Genomic DNA, 16,986 nt, shown 5'->3' with positions numbered 1-16,986 from the left:
AAAATCTAAAGCAAAAGGTTACTGAGATTTGAGATTCTTAGTCGTCTTCCTCTGCTTGGCTCTCAGCCTTATACCTTCCCTGCAAGCATTAAAAGAGCCTTTTGGAAAAATCTAAACAGGTTTTGGGAGAAGAGACTAGAATATACTGATATTGAGAGGGATGGGGGAATCTTCAATGAAATGACCCAGCAGAGTCCCTGTAGAGAACTGTCAGCAAGACCTCGAAGTCACAGAGCTTTCAACCAGTTTTTTAGTGTTTCCCTCTTAGGTGAGTGTGCAGATAAGGGTCGCCAGATATTAGGGAAGGTTCTAATATGAGTATCAAGTAAATACAGAGAAGGAAAAACATAAAGCATCATTGAGGGAGAAGAAAACTTCCAGGAAAAAAAAAATCAGTATCTTCAGAAAGAGAAGAGATGTCACAGCCATAAAACAAGCATTTTTTAAAATCCAGAGAATAAACAAAGAGCTCATGGAAATGAAGATCATGATAGAAATGAAAAAACAAAATCAATAGAGAAGAGTTAGCAGAAAAAGTTAAGGAAATCACTTTAAAGTGAAACAGAAAGACAGATGGAGGATTGGAGAGAAAAAGAATATAAAAGTGAGAGGGCCAGACCAAAATATTTCAGGTATCCAACATCTGAAAAACAGACGTGCCAGGAAGAGACACAGAGAAGTGGGGAGCATCAAAGGAGTCATTCAAGAGAAAAGACTAGAAGTAAAGACAAAACGTGTTACTGGTTGTGCCTGAAAGATGAGATTGTGGGTGCTTTCCCCCCCCTCCTCTACCTTTTTCTTTATTTTCCAAATTTTCTGTAACAAGTATTTTTTAAAACTAAGGCAAAATGTGTGGTTTTAGTATTACCAACATTGCCCTAGAAAATTTAACTCACAGGTTGTCTGTCATCAAAGAATGAATATGTAAAAAGAGCATGTTGAATGGGGCAACCTAAGTTCAGTCATTTAATCAGAAATTATGTCATCAGGACCAAGTTCAGACTAATTTTCCTCCCCATAGGAAAATGCTCTCCTAGAGGGGCACCCAAAGACAGGCCATAAGGCTATGTCGGGTGTCAGATTTCTTTTTAAATTATTATAAATTTAAAAAATTGAAGTATATTTGACATATGATATTAGTTTCATGTGTACAACATAATGATTCCACATTTGTATACATTGCAAAACAATCACCAAAATAACTTTATTTACCCTGTGACCTTACAGAGTTAGTACAGTGTTATTGACTCTTCTCCATGCTATACGGTACATCCCCATGACTGACTTTATTTATTTTTATTTTTTAAATTTTATTTATTTTTGGCTGCATTGGGTCTTTGTTGCTGCGCATGGACTTTCTCTAGTTGTGGCGAGCGGGGGCTACTCTTCGTTGCGGTGCGCGGGCTTCTCATTGCGGTGGCTTCTCTTGTTGCGGAGCATGGGCTCTAGTTGTGCGGGCTTCAGTAGTTGCAGCATGCGGGCTCAGTAGTTGTGGCACACAGGCCTTAGAGCGCGCAGGCTTCAGTAGTTGTGGCTCGCGGTCTCTAGAGCACAGGCTCAGTAGTTGTGGCGCACGGGCTTAGTGGCTCCGCAGCATGTGGGATTTTCCCCGACCAGGTAGGTATTGAACCCGTGTCACCTGCATTGGCAGGCGGATTCTTAACCGCTGTGCCACCAGGGAAGTCCACTTACTTATTTTATACCTGGAAGTTTGTACCTCTTGATACCCTTCACCCATTTTGTAACCCTCCTAACCCTTCTTCCCTCTGGCAACCACCGATCTTTTCTCTGTATGTGTGAGTCTGGGTTTTGTTTGGTTTTGGGTGTTTGATTTTTATTCTCATTTGAGCTTCTTTATTACGGAACCCTCATTATTCTACACAAATTCCTCCTGGGTCTTTTGGGCTGTCAGCCCTTGGCGCACCAGAATACAAGCCATTCTGTACTGTCAACCCTGCATCCTAATGTCCCTCTTACAGAAAGACTTAAAGCTTAAAAACCTTACGGACCTGTGGACCATTTGCATTGGGGCTGTTTTTGGCTGCTCTCTCCTCCTCCTCCACGTTTGTGAGCTGACAGCCTTCTCAGGGGGAGACATGAGCATGAGCTCTGGGGGTGGAGACTTTCCTGTTTCCTGGATGTTGGACTTTCCTATTGATACTGACCATTGTGGCACGTTCTTGGAGAAAATCCAGTGCAGATGTTGAGAGCCAAAACACAGAATGTATCTGTGATTGAACTTCCAAACACTTTTGTTTAATGGCTGTTGTTAGTTTGTAAAGTAAACATTTTGGATGACAGGTGTTATCTTTCCATTGCTTAACTTTTTTATCATGGAAAAATTCAAACATATCCAAAAGTAGGGTGGAAGTATAACCGTCCCCCACGTACCCATCAGCCGGCTGCAACAGTCGCCCACTCACGGTCCATCTTGTTCTAGCTCTCCTCCCCCTGCTCCCAGCCCCCGCCCCCTGGGTTATTTTAAAGCAAATCCCAGGCATCACATCACTTCATACAAAAATACATATCTCTGAAATGCAAGCATTCTTTTAAAAAAGAAAAAGGACCACATTATTATCACACCTAAACAGATTTTTTTCCCCTTAATATTTCCTCAAATATCCAGTTAGTGTTCAATTTCCCCAGTTGTCTCAGACACTGTTTTTATAGTTTTTTCCCAAATTGGGATATAAATAAAATCCATACATTGCTTGATATTTTTTTTAATATTTTAGAAATCCCTCCCCCTCTGTTTTTCCTTGCAATTTATTTATTAAAGAAACAAGTCATTTTTTTCCTCTGCATTTGAAAAGAAGGGTAGTGAAGTTGCAGATTACTAGGATCATTTTGAAATTGTGATGAAATGCTCTACATTAAAAAATATATATAGCGTTTGAGAGAAATGTATTCCGTGTCTCTAATTAAAAGTCACCTCTCGGGCTTCCCTGGTGGCGCAGTGGTTGAGCATCCACCTGCCAATGCAGGGGACACGGGTTCGAGCCCTGGTCCGGGAAGATCCCACGTGCCGCGGAGCGGCTGGGCCCGTGCGCCACAACTGCTGAGCCTGTGCTCTAGAGCCCGTCTGCCACAACTAATGAAGCCCTCGGGCATAGAGCCCGTGCTCCGCAGCGGGAGAGGCCACCGCAATGAGAAGCCGGCGCACCACAACGAGGAGTAGCCCCTGCTCCCTGCAGCTGGGGAAAGCCCGCGTGCAGTAACGAAGACCCAACTCAGCCAAAAATAAATAAAAGAAAATAAATTTATTTAAAAAAAAAAAGTCACCTCTCATTGAGGTCCTCCCTGGCCACCCAGTGTACAATTCGTCATCTCCCAAACCCTCAGTGCTTTACATCCTCCTTTCCTATTTTATCTTTCTTCCTGGACACCTAGCACTGCCTTACACGCGCTATATTGTTACATTTTACTTGTGTGTTATCTGCCTCCCCTCTAGAATGTAAGCTCCAGGTGGGCAGGGGTTTTGTGTGTTGTGCTCTCTGCTGTATCCCCAGCACTTGGGTAAGTGAATGAAGGAATGTTAAGGCAGGGCAGAAACAGGGTGAGGATGGCTGTGGAGGGCGGGGCAGGGGCACGCAGAGGGGAACGCAAGTATCTCCGCGCCCCTCCCCTTGTTGATTTCTGGTGTCCACTGGAATCAGAGACCCCTATAGATCTCTGTGAGAAGCTCAGATGACAAATGCCTTTTGCTTGTCACTCAGTGATAGAAGAGCCTCTCTGCAGATGCTGACACAGTATCTAGGCCCTTTCACTCCATCGTAGGCTCAGGCCCCCTCAACCAGAGGCTAGTGTGGCCAGGTTAATCTGCAGAATCTGTGCTGTTTCGGCTGCGAGGCCAGTCCCTACAGACCATCGACCGTGGTGTTCAAAGGTGCTCCCGGCGAGGATGGTAGCCTTCCACAGTTTATCTTGATTCAGAACAGGTTTCCCAGCCTTTAGCCTTTAGCCTGGTTGGATTGCAGGCAGGCTGAGAAACCGCGCTCTGCCCTGGAACGCAGCAGGAGAAGCCCGGGTGAGTCACCACCGTGCTCTTAGCCAGCAGTGTGGCCTCAACCAGGTCCCTCCACGGTGCCGTAGTGTTCTTGCCTGTAGAATGGCGGTGGCATCCTTTCACTGCCGCAGGGTCGTTGTGAGCTTTTGTTGTTGGGAGTTATTTCCGCTGTCCACTGAGGCAGGGATGTTAGCCCAAATCCTCCAGTCAGGCTTCATGAGAAGGCAGTGTCTGGTTGCTCCAGGCGAGGCTGGGATTGCAGTGGCTGAGGAGACAGAGCCCTTACCTCTCCTCTGGGCCAAGGAAGGCACGGTCCCAGTAGTGGGAGGGGGCGTGTGTGGCTGAATCTTGGGGCCCCCTTGCCTGCTTTGGAGGTAGGGAGAGGAGATGCATTTAGCTGAGTGGAGCTGACAGGGCTCCTCTCACCATCCCTCCCTGCCTGGGGGCCTGGGCAACCTCTACAGAGAGACTTGGAGCAGAACTGGGGACAGGAGGCCCCAGGAACTTCTCTGCAGATGCTGACAAGTATCTTGGCCCTTTCACTCCATCGTAGGCTCAGGCCCCCTCAACCACAGGCTAGTGTGGCCAGGTTTATCGGCAGAATCTGCTGTTTTGGGTGGGAGGCTAGTCCCTGCAGACATTTACCATCTGAGCTTCTCACAGAGATCTGTAGGGGTCTCTGATTCCAGTGGACACCAGAAATCAACAAGGGGAGGGGCGCGGAGATACTTGCGTTCCCCTCTGCGTGCCCCTGCCCCGCCCTCCACAGCCGTCCTCACCCTGTTTCTGCCCTGCCTTAACATTCCTTCGTTCACTTACCCAAGTGCTGGGGATACAGCAGAGAGCACAAAACACACAGCTGTGCTGTGTCCCAAGGTATTGTTTTAAGAGCATTTCTAGCTTTGGTTGTGAGGTTCTTGCCACACTGACAGGGGTGTGTCACTGGAACAACTCACCCTAGTTCCTGGAACCCTGTTCCTAGCCTGGATGTGCGCTTTTCCCAGTAAGATGTGAGGCGTCCTGTGAAGGGAGTCCCTGGCATGGGTTCTAGGTGCCCCTGCCCCTGGCCCCGAGGGAACCATATTTGTGTCTCCATGGAGAGCAGCTAGTGCTGATACCAGACCAGTAGATTTAGAATGCTTTCGGCTCTGTGAAATCCAGAAAGGACCCCTGTTTTTTTGTTCTGTTTTTTTACTTTATTGATTTGTTCTGTTCAGTATGGCAGCCCCTTGCCATGGGTGGCTATTTCAGTTAAATATTTATTTATTTATTTAATTTTATTTTTGGCTGTGTCGGGTCTTAGTTGTGGTGTGCGGGCTTCTCTCTAGTTGTGGCATGCAGGCTCCAGAGCGTGCGGGCTCTGTAGTTGTGGCGCACAGGTTCCAGAGCACACGGGCTCGGTAGTTGCAGCATGCAGCCTCACTCATTGTGGCTCACGTGCTCAGGAGTTGTGGCGTGTGGGCTTAGTTGCCCCGCGGCCTGTGGGATCTTAGTTCCCCGACCGGGGATCGAACCCACATCTGCTGCATTGGAAGGCAGATTCTTAACCACTGGACCACCAGGGAAGTCCTGTTATTTCAGTTTAATCAAATCAGGTAAAATTAATAAAAATTTAAATCCAGTTCCTCAGTCACACCAGCCACATTTCAAGAGCTCAGTCAGCACGTGGGACGAGCAGCCGCTGTACTGGATAGTGCAGATCATGGAACGTTTCCATCACAACACAAGGTTCTATGAACAGCACCATCAGTGTTCCTGCTCAGAGGCTGATGAGTGTGGGGAGGTAACTTCAGAGCGCCGAAGAGAATGCTGAGTGACAAGCAATGAAAAGGGAAGCTATTGCAAGTTTTACTTCACGTTCTTCTAGTGGTGAAACACTTTTCCAAGTAAATACTTACTTAGGGGAGACTTGAGGTTCCCCATGCTGACGCCTTCCATTAGAAGCATCAGAGCGTTGTCAGTGATTCAGTCACTCATCACCTTTTAGCACGTGCTAGGGACACAGGGTGTCTACTTCTTTAGCCAAGGAATGGCTCCTTCCTGCCCGGACTCCATGCTCTGCCAGAGAGCGTGAGATTCGAAGCTCTCACAGCAGTTTGTGTCTTCTGAGTTAGTGGTAAAGAAAGTTCTTATTACTCTTCATTTGTCATTTGTGGTTCTACTAAAAGAAGAAAAAAGAAACCCTGGGATGAAACCGATCCTTTTCTGTTGTATCTGGTGAGGTCTTAGCGGCAGAGCCAGGAGCAGATGAGGCGAGGGAGGCGCCCAGGGCACAGATTTAGGGAAACACGCTCAGGTGCCAACCTTGAACTTGCACAGGGCCCAAGACTGAGGGTCTCCTTAAATTTTGCATTCTGGGTGCCTGGCTTGCCTCCGCCTTGTTCCACCCAGCCTGGCTCCCATCACCGCTCACTCTGGCGGGCTCGCCGCATGGTTGCAGGGCTTCTGGCCTCGTCCGTGGCTCTTCGAGCACAAGCAGCCTCCTGCCGTGTCTGAACCTCTCCCTTAGCTGGAACCCCTCAAATACGAGCTGTATCTCTTTGCTCTTTGCATAACTGGCCCAGAGTGGAGGACAGATAAGTGGCTAATAATGATCAATGAGCAAATCAGTCCACCAGGGGTCAACTCAGTGAATTAAAGAGACAAGAACTCTCGTGACTTAGACTTTCTCATTAACGGTTCAGAGAACGTCCCGCCTTGTCACCTGCCAGGCTCCACGTCTTGGCACAGCTGAGTTCTCCCTGTGCGCATGCCTGCTGGTGGGCACCGCTCCCCCTACCTCGCCCTTTCCCAGGCCTCTGTCGCTTTCAGCGTCAGGCTGAGTTACCGTGCTAGAAAGCTCCGTCTCTGAGCACGGTTCTCCCTCTCTCCCTCCTCCACCCCTGCTGCCTCCAGAGCCTGTGTCATGCTGCAGCCAGACCGTCCTAGGAGCACTTGGCTGGCTGGGGCCATGATTCAAGGAGGAACGGGGTACAGAAGCAACAGCTGTGTTCACGCTGCCCTTTCTCCCTCCCACAGAGCGTGCTGAAGAAAAGGGACCAAGTGCAAGCCGAGTACGAAGCCAAACTGGAAGCTGTGGCTCTGAGGAAGGAAGAGCGGCCCAAGGTCAGGGGAACCGCCCGGGGTGGGCGGGCGGGCTGCTCCGGGCTTCCAGCAGTGATGCCCCCCGGATGACGAGCGAATTCGTGTCCCTAGATCCATATGACCAAGATGGTCAGTGCTAGCTGGGTTGATGCTGTTCTTTTCCTCTTTTTGCTCCCTTTTATGTCTAACGTACGTTGGCGGTTGACTCTCCTGCTGTTTCCTGTTTTTTTTTTTTTTTTTTTTTTATTTAAGGTTTCCAGCTCTGCCATTTATAGGCAGTTCCTGTCTATGAAATGGGGCTGAGGAGACTGGGGAAGAACAGTCTAGATCAGTGTTCTCAGAAGTGTGATTTGTGGACTGGTCCACAAACTGTAACCAACCCAGGAGGAGAAAAGCACAGAAGCTGAGAGTGAGCACTTTTACAGCACTGTGTGCACAGCTGCCCTCTGTCTTCAGCAGCCCGTCCCGCCGACTAATTCCTAGCTGTCCCTCTGATATTGTGGAACACGGCCTGCTGAGCCCACGTCTCAGTGTCACTTAAAGGGATGACGTGGAATGCTGTATTTAAAAAGTTCACTCTTAACAATTTAGCTTCTAAATATAAGTATAGAAGTCACTCTTCCTGGCTAGGGAGGGAAGGAAAGACAGCAAGTTCTGCCACTAGCCTAGTTTGGAAGCTGAAGGTCCTGTATTTAAATGATGTCACTTAAATAGTTCTGTCAGCATTCGTACCTGCTCAGCACCGAATGCAAGCTTTGTCAGAGGCTGGTTTTGGCATTTAGTAATGTTCAGCCCTACTGGGGACAGTTCCTTTCCAAAGACAGGAGCTAAAGGTTATGAGTAATAGGCCGAATTAAATGTTGACTGTGCCCTGGATTGCTGGCTGCCTGCAGGTCACACCCACTCTGGAGCAGACAGAGCAGAGGAAACAGCTGTTTCTGGCTCACGTGTTCCACCTGGGAGAGCTGCCACCTCGTGCTCTACCCTTCTTGCTGGCCTGGGTGACTTCCCTTCTCCTCCCAGGGAGTGTTGAAATCTTCCTGCTGCTGCTGTTCTCACCTCCCTGGAGCATCACTTATCCATACGACTCATCCTCGTGGCCACAGGAGTCCTTACGAGATGGGGAAGGGTTTCTTTCTAGCCAAGGAGACCAACCAGTAGGTCCCAAACACACCTATGCCCTCTCAGCACACCGTGGGGAGGCGGAGTTTGTCTTCCTTCTCTCTCGTGGGAGCCACACCAGAGTGAACTTGGCTACTGATTTAGCAGTGGTGATACTGAACAAAACGGGCTGTCCCGACCATGTACCCGTGAGTGGGATCCAATGGTGGGGGCAGCAGAAATTGTGTCTCCAGTTTAGGGTCTGGGGCAGCCACTACTTTGCTGGGCAAAGGAGGGCTCAGTTGGCAGCCTGTCCAAGTCAACCATGGTTTGGTAGACAGAGCACAGGACTTAGAATCACATGGCCCTGGGTTTGAATCCCAGCTCTGTCCCCCAGCTTGGACTGGTTTGCTCATTAGCCTTTGTGGGATGCGTACATGTGATTGCTGTGAAGGTGGAAAAATCAGCCCAGTGTCTGATGTAGTAACAGGTGCTTCATTGGTAGATCCTCTGTTTTCCAAACTAGCTCCTGTTGCCTCTAGTAGGACTGCTGAATGAGAGCTTCATTTTCTGGGTTTGTTGCCACTTTTTTTTTCTTAATTATTAAAAATGTTTTTTCTCACTGCACTGTTGGGGGCATCGTTTCCTTGTGTCCCAAAGTGTCCCCTGCTTCTCCACGCCTCCTGAGCGTCTTTCCTCCCTGACCACCCATCAGCAGGGAGAGACCTGTTGTAGGAAATGAGTAGCTTAAGATTTTTCTGTGCTTTGTTTATCGTTTTATGTTTTGAGCTTCACTTTCCAGATTCCCACTGAAAGATGGAGAGTTTTCACAGGGAGGCGCCGGGTCTGGGCATGTTAACAGAAGATCTGAGGGAATCTTGGGGCTGATTCTGTTTTGAGGTGAAATCTTGAAACGTTGCTCTGAGGAGTGAGGGAAAGTTGATTTTCTGTGAAGCCATGGAGAGGTCACTTCTCTGTAACCCAGAAGAAGGAAATGGCCTCTTGGGTCTCCGTGTCCCTCACCGGGATTTCACACTGGAGTGGACATCTGAGGACAGAGGACTGAGCCCCGTGGCTCCAGCTGCCGGACGGAGGGCCCCGTGGCTGCAGCTTCTCGGCGTGTACTGAGGGCAGGCAGCGGTGAGGCCGCTAGAGCTGAGGGGAAACGTTTGTGTCGCAGAATTTGAAGTTTTGCTTTGTTTTTAGGCTGACGATACTCAGCAGACCCCGAGGTGGCTTATTCTCAGGAAGATGGAGCTTTGCTTTTGCAGGCTTGGCCTTCCTCACTTTAATTTTGAGGTTGGAGAAATCACAGGCACTCAGCTGGGGGTGGGGGGGCGGCTGGCTGCCTTCTGCTGCATCTGTCAGGACCACAGACTGGGGGAAATCTGAGAATTTGCCCCTCCTTAGAAGCTTGAGACAAAGCTATTACTAGAAACACAGGGGGACTGAGGGATGGCATTTAAAACTGGACGGGAAGCATGCACAGTCTGTTGTGGACTCATAGGAGGGTAAACCATGGGGAACCTGCACATTTTATTCTGCATTTGACTCTTTTCAAATGCTAATATATTCACAGGTTGCTGGTTCAAAAAATAAAAGAAGAAGGGATGCTAGGAGAGAATGCTTCATACAAGGTTAAAAAAGAAAGAAAGAGAGGGAGTATTTCAGGCCCTGACCCACTGGTAGCTTGTACTGGCTACGGGCCAGGTGAAGAGGCTGCTGGGAGTGGGCAGCGTCATCGTGGAGCTGAGGTGGTGTGGTGCGGGGCCGGGCGGAGCGGACCGCGAGAGGGGCTGAAGTGCCGCTCCTCGGGGTGAGAGCAGGTGAGGAGAGGAAGGAGCACCTGCGGTCAGTGGGACAGGCCTCCTGAAGGCTGTGGACCTTCAGAGTCTCTTAGAATCACCAGAATGGTGCACATTCTGGAATGGGGAGGATGTGGCAGAGAGCAAGAACTCCAGCTGTGAAGTAGCAGATAGGAACAGGGAGACTCGTTAATACGGAGCTTCGGCAGACCTGAGAGTTTTGCAGGGGTATCTGTTGTTTCCAGATACTTTCGACAAGTGAGGAGACACACACCTGATAATTCCCAGTCCTGTCCACGGCGGCTGTGATCTCAGCCTAGCTTAGGAAAGCAGACTCATCGGCCACAGAAGGGCAGGACTCTGTCACCTCCCTTACTGGATTCCTATAACAGCCTCTGTCAATGCGGTTCCTCATCTGTAAGATGAGGAACCAGCGCTCAGGGGAGTTATATGACTTACACGCCAATGCTCACACACGGTGGAGCTGGAATTGGGCCACGGATGTGTCTGGTTCCAAAGTGGGAGCCCTTTATCCCCACCACAAGGGCTCCCAGCAATCTTTGCTTCACTGAGGGGTGAGGCTTCCGGCTTTTGTAAGATGCACGGCTGATGCTAGAGGGACTGGGCAGAGAACCTGGGCCTGCCGCTGGCTCTTCCGTCCGTGTCTGCTAGTCCATTCAGCGGGTGTTGGGGAGCTCGTGGCTCCTGTTCTCATTGCACCTGCTCTCCACTTGGGCGCTCACTTTTCCCTCCTCAGCTGCCATTCTCTGAAGCTTGTTTCTTTTTATGTATTTTTTTTTCAAAGCATTCTTTCAGGGCACCAATGACTTCCTATGTGCCAAATTCAGTAGCCTCTTCTCAATCTTTACCCTGCCTCAGTGCTTCCTCAACTTCTCTTCATCTCACAGCTCCCATAGAAAATGAAAATAGTTGTATGGCGCACTGAGATCAAAGACCAGGTTGCTTGAAACTGGAGGTGACCAGCCTGGAACTCTGGCTTCGCAGAGGGCTGGGGGGATAATATTGCTGTCGTTCACACAGCACCAGTTAGGAAGCTGTGCCCTGCTTTTCACTTAGTGGCATATAGCCGAGAAGACAACCGTCTTGAATTGGTTCTGTCATTGGTCCTGGCACCTCTCCCCCAATACTGGGATCATGTCTGCCTTATATAATCTTTGGGGACTTTATTAACCTACTGCCCTCATGGGAGCAGATAATGTGATGCCTCCAGCCTAGCTCCAAGAAGGATACTTAGGTAGAGATTCATATCGTAGGGCTGAGAGATGCCTGGCACGTGGAAAGAGTTCATTAATACATTTTTCAGTGAATGTTGAGTGAATTCACATTACCACCCTGCTCTCCAGCACACACGTGCTGAATCTCATCCCGTGTTACCCTTCTCCCATTGCTCCACAACCAATATTCTGTAATGGAACTTCTCACGAGGGGTAGGGGAACCAATGTGAAGAATGCAGTGTTGTCCTCTGTTTAGAAATTATTGTGTTTTGAGGTCTTGTCTGGAGATTCTTTTCCCTTCTTGGTATCTTGTGATCAGCAACACCTGACCGTTAGCATCGGCTATTCCCATCTCTACCTGCTCCAGGTACAAGGTAGCATAACTCGATAACAGTACCTCAGTCAAAAAATCAGAACATTGAGTTAGGAAGGAATGCAGGGTGTTACTAGTCAGTGAATCGATTGTCACAAAGACACCATCCAGAAAGAAACAAAAGTGAGAGGAGTGCAAGCCCAAGCACCTGCTGCCAGCAGCCCTCCTCTCCGCAGAGTTGGGCAACTTCAGCAGCTGGTCACTTCAGGCAGCTCACGCAATCTCTCTTATTCTCTTCTTTTTAAGCCCTCCCATCTCCTCCCTCTTCTAACCTCCTCCACCCTTGTGCTTCTATGGCTCTGCTGTCTCTGACTCACTTCCTGCTTCTGTGCCCATATTTCTTAGTAACTTTTGCTGACTCCTTTATTAAGCCTACACATGTAGGCTTTTCCATGAGTTTTTCTACCCTTTGGCTCTCCCCTCCTTAGCCCCCTCTTTTATTCCCCCATATATTAAAAAAAATTTTTAATCATGGCAGAATACACAAAACGTAAAATTTACCATCCTAACCATTATTAACTGTGCAGTTCAGTAGTGTTATAGTAAATTCACATTATTGTTGCAACCAGTCTCTAGAATTCCTTTCATCTTATGGAACTGAAACTCCATATTCATTGAACAACAAAGCCCTGTTTCCCCTCCCTCTGGTCCCTGGCAACCACCATTCTCCTACTTTCTGTTTCTATGAATTTGACTACTCTGGGTATCGCTTATAGGCAGTTATAATGAAGTAGTATTTGTTTTTTTGTGACTGGATTGTTTCACTTAGCACAATGCCCTCAAGGTTCATCCATGTCGTAGCAGGTGTCAGAATTTTCTTCCTCTTTAAGGCTGAATGATATTACATTGTAGGTGTATATCGCATTTTATTTATCCATTCATCTGTGGACGAACACTTTAGTAGCTTCCATCTTATGTCTTTTGCGAATAATGCTGCAGGGAACATGGGTGTACAGATATCTCTTTGAGGCCCTGCTTTCAGTCTTTTGGGTATATACCTAGAAGTGGAATTGCTGGATCATACGGTAATTCTACTTTTAATTTTTTGTTGAACTGCCATACTCTCTTCCACATGTGCAAAGGTTCCAATTTTCTCCATCCTTGCCATTCCTTGTATTTTCTGGTTGGTTGGTTTGTTAACAGTAGCCGTCCTAATGGACGTGAGGTGGTTTTGATTTGCATTCCCCTAAGGATTTGTGATGGGAGCATCTTTTCATGTGCTTGTTGGCGATTTATATAACTTCTTGGGAGAAATGTCTGTTGGAGACCTTTACTCATCTTAAAATGGGTTCTTTGTTTTTGTTATTGAGTTGTCTCAGCCCCCTCTTGTGGAGGGAGGTCTCACCCTTCCCATGGCTGCAGCTACCTCCTTTATCTGGTCTGTGGACCTGTCCTTTACCGTGAGCCATATGGTGGACTACTGCCACCCAAACTTTAGTCTCCTCTCTGACTTCCTATGTTTTATTTCTTGTGTGCTGTTGGTTGCCAAATCTGTCAGTTCTGTCTCCACCAGGTTGGTCTGATCTGTCCCTTCTGGTATTTCAGCCATCACCCTGGCTCCAGGGTACTGAGGGTCATCACAGGCCAGTATAGTTTGGTGTTGACTCATCTCTCATCTCTGATGAAATCTTGGGGTGAGGTAGCATGGGTGAAGGGTGGCATGAAGTTCGAAAGAACATGTTTAGTCGTATTATAATATTTTATATTTGGAAAATAAAAAAGAAACCTTTTGATGTGACATGGAATAAAGTTCAGTAAAATATTCTTGACTTGAGGGGTTATGCAAATGATAGATTATTTTTTGTGAACAGCGCTTTACAGTATTGATACTGATCAGAACTAACAAATAATTGGTTCGGCGCTTAACACATGCCAGGTACCAGGAGTTTTATGCATGTACTGCCTCATCTAACCTCATTCCAACCTTATAAGGTGGAGGGTATCACCCAGAAAAGGAAACTGAGGCGTGGAGAGGCCCAACGTCACCCATCTAGGAAGTGGTAGATGCAGTATTCACAGCCTGGAAGTCTGGCTCTAGAACTGTCTCTATAGTAAGAGGAAGCACAAGGCGTTTCTATTTTCCAAAAAGGACGCCTCAGAACCCCTGGCCTTCAGGAAGAGCCCCAGGTTTCTCATCTGCTCCCCGCCAGCTGGGGCTCTCTCTGTCTCTCTGCCTTTGAGGGCTCTGTGGCCTGTGAGCTGGCTGTTCCTGAGGTGGGTCCAGGTGTTGTCTCATCTCTGTCACTGCATGTACCATCCCTCTGGAGTCACAGGCCCCACTTCCATCATCTTTGAAGAGTCGCCTCTTCAGGGAAGCCGGCTCCCCCATCCAGGCTGTCCTCAGCCTCCAGCTGCTCCTCACAGTGTGCGTATCACAGGCTCCGAGTGAAGTGAAAGCGCTCGAAACATCTCCCCACAGTGTCCAGCCATGTTCATTTTCTTCCCAACTAGACTGGGTGACTTGAGATAAGATTCGCCTGCTGAGACCTGAGCACTTGCCCTCTGTACCCAGCGTGGAGTGTGTAGGGAAAATGATAAGCTAAAAAATACTTCCCACATCGAGGCTCAGGCAGTCATGCAGTCCGGAGTTTCCATGCCCAGACCAGACCCAGGAATCTTTGCTAGGTGAGCACTCCTTGGAATCAGAGAGCCTAGCTCCTCTCTTCTCACCGTGTCCCAGGAGGTTTTCCTCTCAGAGCTTTGCTTTCCTCCTTGCTGCAGTAGTTAACTAAACAGGAAGTTGATCGTGGGCACTTTTCCCCAGATGCTAAAATGAGCAGTGGCCAGGAGAGGAATAAGGGAACTGGCCTGTGCCTGCGGGGAGGGAAGGGAGGTCAGCCCAGAGACTGGTTCGCTGGGTGCCTGTTGAGGCTGGTTCCTGGGATGTTTGTCAGGGAATGGCTCTGGAGAGGCAAAGCCAGGGCACTCTTGTTTACACTTTGGTTTCCCTCAAGGTGGCCAACAGTAACAGGTCAATCAGCAGGGAAAGGCAAAGTGACTTCAGTCCTAGATCAGGAGGGAAAATCGAGTCCTTTTAAAACTTTCTTCCGGAAGTTTAAGTGCTTTGGAGAACGCTCCCCTACCCCCACCCCCAAAAAACAGGTTCCTTGTTATTGGTTTTTGTGGGGTTTTTTTCCGGCCATGCTGAGCGGCTTGTGGGATCTTAGTTCCCCAACCAGGGATAGAATCTGGGCCCATGGCAGTGAAAGCACCGAGTCCTAACCACTGGACGCCAGGGAATTCCCCAAAGTTCCTTGCTTTTAAGTCTCTCAGGATGCCTGACTGTATACCTTCCTCTCTGACTCATCCTTGTCTCTCCCAAGTTTAGTGCCTGTGCCAGGCACATTTGAATCCCCTCACCTAGGCGGCTCCACTTTCCCTGCTCCTGTGTACTGCAGCCATGGCCAAATGGTCTAGGTGGCAGACGGCTAAGTGCCCTCAGCACTTTGGAAGCCCTGAAGGCGTTGGCTCCCTCAGGCTTGGCCTTGCCTGAGGTGTTTCTGGGTCAGCTCCTGCCCATAAGGTCTGGGTATAAAACTTCCCTGGTTGGTAGAGATTGACCTTGATGGTTACATTTGGGATCAGAGGCCCCAGCACACAAAATGTACAAGGCCTCACTTGTTTTGGGAAAGCATTTGGCAGGTGGGTGTGTGACCCAGCTTTGGGCATGTTGGCCGCCCCCCTCCTCCCACGCACCATCAAAGTCCAGTGGAGCTCCTGTGTTAGGAGAGAAGCCAGCTTTGTGCTTTGGGTACCAGGGTGATCATTTCCCATTACCTTCTTATAATATTGGGTATTTTCTTTCTAGCTGTGTAGGATGGATGAAACTCACCAAAGCAAAGTGAAAGTTGTGAAATTCAGGGGACTTAGTTCCATTTTGAGAAAGCCTTCTAAACTTCCTTAAGAAATACTAGGAATAGCCTGCTGTATATTTCTTCTTTGTATTTCACGGGTTTTGACATGCATAAACACCTTTCTTTCCATTTCCCCAGACTTACCCAATTTTAGTTCTTTATTTTTGGTTATCTGCTGTCTGGGGATTGCGTGGACAAGTCTCCAGTTGATTTATAAAGTGGGCCAGTAGTCTTATTGCAGTGCATTCTCTGGTTAATGGAGAGAGGCATCACCAAAACGTCACGGTTAATGGAACAGTTCATGTTATATGGAAAACCCTCTTTTCTAGTTTCAATATGGGGCCTAGGAGAATAGCAGCGCAATACCAGCTACTGCTGTACACTTGCAAAATCTGCACACATTTTCATTTTTGGATGGGTGAGTCCTAAAAGGGGCCAAAGACATATGACTCTGAATCACAGCGTTTCTTCTTCCTGTTTGTAAACAGGCAGGTGTTTCCCCCACAAGTCACTGTTTGGCTTGGATGGGTTTAAAAATTTGGGTCAGGATAGCACTTTTCAGAATTCTTTCTAACATCTGGAAACCCAAGGCTGTGCCTACAAATAAATGCCTCCAGAGGAGGGAGTGTGTTCATGGCATTTTCTTTCTTTTTTTTTTTTTTTATCGGGCTAAGTGACTTTATTAGAGAAAGCCAAGATGACAACGGACTTAAGAGTTGGCATTGGGGCCCTTCTTCTTGCCAGAGGTAGGCACAACATTGACAAAGCGCCGGTTGTACTGCATACGCCTCTTGGCCCGGTCCGTCTTCGTCTTCTTTTCTCTTGTTTGCCCACCTTTGGTGCCTGACCTCTTACTTTCCCAGCTCGGGCCAGGGAACCATGGACTTTACCTCCAAGCACGCGGCCGGCTACTTCCAGAGTGCTCAGAGCCTCCACCGCACACTGGCCCAGGGTAGCCTCATCCTCTAGGGGCGTGCCTGCCATGAGCAGCACTTGATCTTCTGGAGCGATGCCCTCCAATGAGGCTACATGAGCCTTGATCTGGGCGACCGTCTCCTGGCCGGTCACCTCGAGAGTGTGTAGCTCCTGGGCACGGACAAAGAGCTGCATGTTGGCGACTGAACCGCAGATACCGCTGCCGCTACCGCGAAGATGGAGTCGAGAAAGAGCCGTGGCATTTTAAGGCAGTAATCTGGCCTCTCACAAATGTGTGAGCATAGCGGCATGAGGTACCCGTTACACATACAGAACTCCTGTGTATGCATCCCCCTTCCAGGTACCAGCAAATGTGGAGAAATGTCAGGATCGGATGGAGTGTTTCAATGCTGATCTGAAAGCCGACATGGAGAGGTGGCAGAACAGCAAGAGGCAGGACTTCCGGCAGCTGCTCATGGGAATGGCCGACAAGAACATCCAGTATTATGAGAAGGTAATGAGCAGGCTGACAGGATGACAGTCTTCTCCTTGAGGAAGCGTTTCTAATGGCCAGAGCCTCTGGTCGGGGCCTGCCAGAAGTCCAGAAGGGTC

General features: G+C 48.6%; 2 protein-coding genes across 2 annotated transcripts in view; one reads left to right on the top strand and one right to left on the bottom strand.

Annotated features, from left to right (window-relative positions):
• Nucleotides 1–16,986, top strand: part of SNX30 (sorting nexin family member 30) — a gene marked incomplete at its 5' end in the record, with an annotated part of 105,319 nt that overhangs the window by 84,357 nt on the left and 3,976 nt on the right. The window contains 2 exons of the mRNA XM_082655848.1: nucleotides 7,025–7,111; nucleotides 16,736–16,888. Of these exons, the coding sequence (XP_082511974.1) occupies nucleotides 7,025–7,111; nucleotides 16,736–16,888 (240 nt within the window). The remainder of the gene's footprint in view (nucleotides 1–7,024; nucleotides 7,112–16,735; nucleotides 16,889–16,986) is intronic.
• On the bottom strand, nucleotides 16,099–16,622 carry LOC309824329 (ubiquitin-like protein FUBI). The gene is given in 2 exon segments (XM_082657149.1): nucleotides 16,099–16,278; nucleotides 16,281–16,622. Coding segments are annotated over 2 exon segments (399 nt in total). The 5' UTR covers nucleotides 16,570–16,622; the 3' UTR covers nucleotides 16,099–16,168.

Source organism: Grampus griseus, assembly GCF_964374135.1.
Source record: "Grampus griseus genome assembly, chromosome: 6".
In the NCBI taxonomy this organism is placed as follows: domain Eukaryota; kingdom Metazoa; phylum Chordata; class Mammalia; order Artiodactyla; family Delphinidae; genus Grampus; species Grampus griseus.
Note: the sequence above shows the minus strand (reverse complement) of the source record. Positions and strands in the feature narration are given on the sequence as shown.